General features: G+C 36.7%; 1 protein-coding gene across 1 annotated transcript; it reads left to right on the forward strand.

The window, feature by feature from the left end:
• The first annotated feature begins 1,206 nt into the window (after nucleotides 1-1,206).
• On the forward strand, nucleotides 1,207-6,130 carry LOC131078565 (protein NRT1/ PTR FAMILY 8.3). Its single transcript, XM_058016298.2, has 5 exons — nucleotides 1,207-1,771; nucleotides 3,742-3,838; nucleotides 3,973-4,190; nucleotides 4,365-4,921; nucleotides 5,069-6,130. The coding sequence occupies exons 1-5, from the start codon at nucleotides 1,691-1,693 to the stop codon at nucleotides 5,892-5,894; spliced, it is 1,779 nt and encodes a 592-aa protein (XP_057872281.1). The 5' UTR covers nucleotides 1,207-1,690; the 3' UTR covers nucleotides 5,895-6,130.
• Nucleotides 6,131-6,820: the final 690 nt, after the last annotated feature.

Genomic DNA, 6,820 nt, shown 5'->3' on the forward strand with positions numbered 1-6,820 from the left:
GTGCATTCCCCATTGTAATATTACATTTACTCCTAGCAGGGTATTATCTCATTGTGGGTAGGTTTCCACCGTAGTTTTTCCCTTAACCGAGTTTTCCACGTCAAAAAATCTTGGTGTTATGTGTGTTGTTGATGTGGTGTTGATTTGTGCTTTAACTGTTAATTATCAAATCTGGATTTAAATTTCCCCCCCCCCACCCCACCCCCACTCTCAGTTTGTTGCCTTGTTGCCAACACTTCCTAGCCTTGTTGGGGCATTTTGAACCACTAGGAACTCCACAATATTTAAAATCTTCAAAGTCATCATTGATAGTTGAGGGTTGCAAGGGAACTCAAAACTTTGTGGGGGATTTTGGGTGTTCCCAAAATCTCTTTCCTCTAATTCTTCATAACTTTGATCAAACTTAGCCAATTTTACTTAAGACTTGAAAATAGAACCTTTTGGCTTCTCTTCATTATGGAATATTCAATTTGCTAGTAGACCAAGGAATAAGCCTGTCGACGAAATTCAACAGGAATTGGAACTCGTTGGTGGTTGTAAGGGTTCTTGGAACCAATTGAAGACTTGTTCCCAACGTAGGCTAAACCTCTGATTTGACATAACTTGACCAAATCGATTATATTTTTTGCTAAATTCACACTATATTAACCCATTATGCTCCCCTACAAGATGATGCTCTCAGATAGTCAAAATTTCATCTTAAAAAATCTTCTTGAGCAAACTCAAAAACCAATAGGAATAGAGCAAAAACTAAACTGGAAAACCTGATATGCTTTTGTTGATGTTGGATCGCCTATGAGCTTGGATGCTCCTACATCAAAATGGTAACTAAAACAACCTTGATTATAATAAAATACTAGTATTAGATGAGCTGTCAAAAAAACTCCAATGGTTCACCTCATTAACATCATAAGCACCCAATTAAATCTAAACAATGATGACAAAATAAATAGATTTAACAAATACCTTCTTAAATAAGATTAAATATTATTGTCATAGAATTTTAAATAAATATTACTTTGAAAAATTATATATATATATGCTAGTTCACTGGAACTTGTGCGGTCAGCATGCATTTTGTCATTAATAAAAGATAAATAGTTGGTTGTTTAATGGAGCCAAAAACGGCCCATACAATGCCTGCGGCGTGAAGACAAGTTTAGAGGAATCGTGCCCTAAAAACAAATCTACTAGTAAACGTCCTTCTTAAGCAAGGGATAATAGCTAGCTAGCCAGTTCCAATAAGGATAACTTTCACACGTATGCACACTGAAAACAAGAATATCAGATTCACGTATGCACACTGACACAATGCATTGTTTTATTTTTCCATAGTCAAATTCCGATACCAATTAGGAATTTATTACCCATAGTGTAGTAAGATTCAGATCCCAATTAGGAATTAGTGTATCCCTAGGATCCATTATCAACCAGGATAAGAAGCAATGAATAAAAAGATTCCAATAAAAGCCTGTTACTGGGTCCCATCAACAGCTTTAACCAACTACTTTACTGAATAAAATCCCTAAGTTGCTTGTGTAATTGGCTTATCTCAGACCTTTTGGTCCAACTTAAAACTGGCAGGTGTGACCTTGACCTGCCATTCTTACAAGCATATGTTCTGTTCAAGTATTTTGGCGATAGGAGTGCAAAAATAATTTCAGGAAAGGAAAAAAGACTTGTTTGATCAATGGGTACTAAAGTGGGAGAAGGATCTCTGGAAGCTGCTCTGTTAGAAGATGGGAGTTCTCCACTGTTGGTGTCAGAAACGGTTAGAAATTCGTCAAATATTATGTTGTTTTAGTGAATTTGCTAATTGGGATAGCAGTTTTTTTGGTTTGGTTTATTTAATCAATCATTAGTGCCTTCCTCATAATTTCAGAAAATTTTGTAATCCTTTCTTTTTTATAAAAATGGTTTATGGGTGTTCCTGTTTTTGGGGTTTGGTAAATTGCTTACTCTTAATATCAGATTTTTTGTTTAAGCATTTGAGTTTTGTGATTTTGGTTATTGGGTTTTCTCTTGGGAAATTGATTGCAGTAAACATTGGAAAACATCAGATTGGTTTGTTTATTCTTACTGCTTAATGGGTTTTTTTAATTTGTAAATCAATCCCTTGCCGAGAAGCCTATTGGCTTGACTGCATTTGGCCTATTGTTTGGAGATATTTGGAACGTGGAATTCAATGCAGTATGTTATTCAATGGGCACATGACCATGTCTTTCATGGATTTCAACAGCGGTGTATATTTTATTTGAGTCATAAATTGGCGTCTTGAGAAGAAACTTTTGGCTTAACTTTTCGCATGACTGCATAATTTGGGGATTTGAAGGGGCGTTTGGTAAATTCAACCCTTGCAGAGAAATCTTCGTCACGTTACTTGTACTTGGTCTCACTTGTTGGTGTGTGTCAAACTCAGAATTTAATTCGGTGCAGTAATTGATTTTACGCGACCTTCTCTTATTGTGGGTGTGGACCTGTTTTTTTGGGGGGGATTTCTTCATTTTCGTACAATTTTTATTGTTTAGTGTTTGGTAAGTTGGCTTTCTGCAGAGAAATCTTTGGCTTAAATGCATTCAGAACTTGCAGTTGACCTATTTTGTTGAAGTAGACGGCAGCTAGAATTTGATGAGTTAGGTTACTGAATTTTCGCAATGACATATCTTCATCAGAATGGAAACCGGGTTGTTTTTCTTAGGGGGATAAATGGAAATTAGTTCCTGGAGGAGAAACCTCCAGCGTAAAAGCACCCTGGATTTGCACCTGGCATAGTTTGTTGATATGTATAAATGATGCTGTATTACTCAATTTTACGCATGAACATGTGTTTGAGGGATTTGGACCTGAGGCTCATGTATGAAAATACCATCGATTTACCATTTGAGTTTATCCCATTGACTATTTCATGTGTAAACAAGCCCTAGTTTGCATTTGCTTAAATTTCGGTGTCTTGTGGAGTCTAGGCCTTAAAATTAAGGGCTTCTGCAATTAGAGGACAGATATTTTGATGAAAAAAAATTGTTAATGGAGAGGATTTGCCAAAGTTTCTTTTGCTGAGTAATTGTTTGTAGCTTTAATCATTTGGTAAGAAACAAGCATTAAAAGGTTTATATTTTCATTTCTTGTCCACGGATGATTTGTAGTATTTGTTACCATGATCACCCAGGTTCAGACGCGACGAGAGGTCTGTTTTTTTTATAACTTTGCACCATTAGTATGTTTCTTTATTTTTTTCCAAACTTGTCTTCGAAGGGGGTTTCTGAGGGGGAAAAGAAAATCTACTCTCAACAATTTATCTTTAGAAAATTTTTTGATGAAATAGCTCAAATGAACTATTGCATTTATGATGTCAATGAAGTCAAATTACGTCATTCTGATATACCATTAACTAGGCTAGATTCATAAAGTTGAGTTTTGTTAATTTCCTGATATTGCTTAATGTCATCAGATTTCTGCAATCCATGAGACTATGCTGTTTGATTCTGAATTTGATGCTAAAACAATTTACCCAATCAAATCCAGAAACAAACAACATTAGATTTATTGCTGTTTGATACATGGATAAACTTAAGTGATCTTGTACTAGTCTTAGTGGTCTACTTCCAGTTGCTCATTAGACACATCTTTTATAATATCCTTATTTGAGAATTAAAATCCCTTTTGACACTACGTGAAGATTTTAAATCTTATGCCACTATGTTCTATGGTTGCAATTAATATAATGTGTTGTATGTTTGACAGGAAGGAAAGTACACTGGAGATGGATCTGTTGATACTGAGGGAAGGCCTTCTGTAAAAGCAGTTACAGGCAACTGGAGGGCTTGTCCATTCATCTTAGGTTTGTCTTTAATAGACATGTGAATTGCTTGTAAATACTATTATACATGCTTTGCTGATAAGGTTATGTGAGCCTGTTTGTATTGTTTGAAAAATTTTCGTCTCATTTAATTAATTTTATTTTTTGCATTGCAGGAAATGAGTGCTGTGAGCGATTGGCATATTATGGTATCAATACCAATTTAGTGACTTACTTGACTAAGATTTTACATCAGGGTAATGCCTCTGCTGCAAAGAGTGTCAACACTTGGGCAGGCACCTGCTATGTTACACCACTTCTGGGGGCAGTTTTGGCTGATGCATACTGGGGCCGTTTTTGGACCATTGCAGTTTTTTCTACAATCTACTTCATTGTATGCTTAAATCTTGCAAAACATTTTTATTGCAAAGTTGAATTGAGAAGCTTGCTAAGTCTAGTTTTACGTCGGGAGTCTGATTCCTAAGTCCTTTCTAACCATGCACTTACTGAATATATTCACGGACGTATCATTTAGGGTATGCCTAACAAGGTTCTCTGACTTTTGTAGGGGATGGCAACATTGACTTTGTCAGCATCTCTCGCATTCTTGAAGCCTCCTTCATGCACAGGAACCGATTGCCCAACAGCAACTTTTGCACAATCTGGTGTGTTTTTCCTTGGGCTGTACCTAATTGCGCTGGGAACTGGAGGCATCAAACCTTGTGTCTCTTCTTTTGGAGCAGACCAATTTGATGATACCGATCCTGTAGAAAGAAAGAAAAAGGGCTCATTTTTCAACTGGTTTTACTTTTCAATCAACGTTGGGGCTCTTATCGCAAGTAGTGTTCTTGTTTATGTCCAGGACAATATTGGTTGGGGATGGGGTTTTGGTATTCCTACAGTATTTATGGGAGTAGCCATATTCAGTTTCTTTTCTGGTACTCCGCTTTATAGGTTCCAAAAACCTGGAGGTAGCCCTGTCACTAGGCTATGTCAGGTTGTAGTTGCATCAGTGCGCAAATTAGGAGCTGAGGTCCCTAACGATCAATCACTTCTATACGAATTACAAGACAAGAAATCTGCAATTCAAGGAAGCCGGAAACTAGAACACACTGATGAATTCAAGTAAGCCAAAATCTTTAGTTCATTGTAATGCTCTCTTTAGAAATAGCATATATAATAAAATATTGCACACTGTCAAGACACTATTTGATGTGATGCAGCAAATTGCAATCTTAGTTACTTTCTTATTGAAGAGTATATAATTTGCAGGTGCCTCGACAGAGCAGCTACAATTGTAGATGATGATGTTAGGAAGGGTGATTATTCTAATCCTTGGCGGCTATGTACTGTGACCCAAGTTGAGGAATTGAAGATTCTCCTTCGTATGTTTCCGGTTTGGGCAACTACTATTGTCTTTTCTGCCGTTTATGCTCAAATGTCTACAATGTTTGTAGAACAGGGAATGACCTTGGACACTAGCATTGGATCATTTCATATTCCTCCAGCATCATTATCCATATTTGATACTCTCAGTGTCATTTTATGGGTTCCAATATATGATGGTCTAATTGTACCACTTGCACGGAAATACACTAAGCAAGAAAGGGGTTTTACACAGCTGCAGCGAATTGGCATTGGTCTGTTGATATCTGTAATGGCTATGGCAGTAGCTGCTTTGGTTGAAATAAGGCGTTTGGATTTGGTAAAAAGTCATAACTTAGTTCATGACAGTGTCACAACAGTTCCAATGAGCATTCTTTGGCAAATTCCCCAGTATTGCTTGATTGGTGCGGCAGAGGTTTTTACCTTTATAGGACAGCTGGAGTTTTTCTATGATGAATCACCTGATGCTATGCGCAGTTTATGCAGTGCGCTATCTCTCCTTACAACAGCGTTAGGCAACTATTTAAGTAGCTTCATCGTTACAGTCATTGCGTATGTCACCACCAAAGGGGGAAAACCAGGATGGATACCTGATAATTTGAATGAAGGGCACCTGGACTACTTCTTCTGGCTTTTGGCATTACTGAGCCTGTCGAATTTGTTCGTATATCTTTCTTGTGCCCACCGGTACAAATACAAAAAGGCTGATTGAGATTTCAGGGTAGGAGCTGAATGGGATGTGCCATTATCACATCCACCACATCTGAGAAATTTATGGAGAATGCACATAAAAATATTAGAATTGAATGTAGTATTACAATTGAAACACTGCTAATTATTTGTCAGGTTGCCCTTGATTAACAGTCATTTTAAGGGTTTGTAAGTATTTGTATATATTCTGGTCACATGTATGAATTCCCGCTATAATAAGAATTTGTCATCAAGAAAGCTGCTGTCTCATGTTTCAATATACCTTTGTAAATCTATATTATTTTCTTTTTTGGTATCCAGCATATTCACAAATCTATATAATAAGGTAGCATTCTAATCCTTTTGTCTTAAATTCCCTTCATTTTGATGATCTGTGATCCGAAAAGTTGATGAAAAAACAATAAACAATCAATCCAGAAACGAGAAAGAACAGCCTTAATAGATTGTAGAAACCAGATGTCATTAATTTAAAACCTCGTTGACTTTCCAAACCTATTAAAATCCAGCATCTTGATTTGGCCACCCCATATTTTGACGTTTCACAAATCAAGTAGGGTATTTCGAATGAGTATGTTTTTAACTCACCAAGAACAAGGTATTGCCTTAATTTCGAACTGAAGAACGGGAAGGTTAAAAGCTGAAAAATCTGATTTCTTCAAAATCAAAACCTTGAACTTTTAGAAGAGATCTTGACTAAAAAAATAAAGAGGGAGACAATATGAAACTCTATGGGGCAATTGGAGTGTGGGAATGGGGCAATTGGAGTGTGGGAGTGATCTTGAACGTACATATAATCTGCTCCCTCTTCGGCAGCTTTGTCGAATTGAAAGAAAGTTTTATGCGGTTCATAAGTTTACGTTTTAGAAGATTTGAAACATCCTGTAATGTCATTTTTGCAGCTGTTGGATATCCAACATTGGTTTAGAG

Source organism: Cryptomeria japonica, chromosome 8 (assembly GCF_030272615.1).
Source record: "Cryptomeria japonica chromosome 8, Sugi_1.0, whole genome shotgun sequence".
Classification (NCBI taxonomy): Eukaryota; Viridiplantae; Streptophyta; class Pinopsida; order Cupressales; family Cupressaceae; genus Cryptomeria; species Cryptomeria japonica.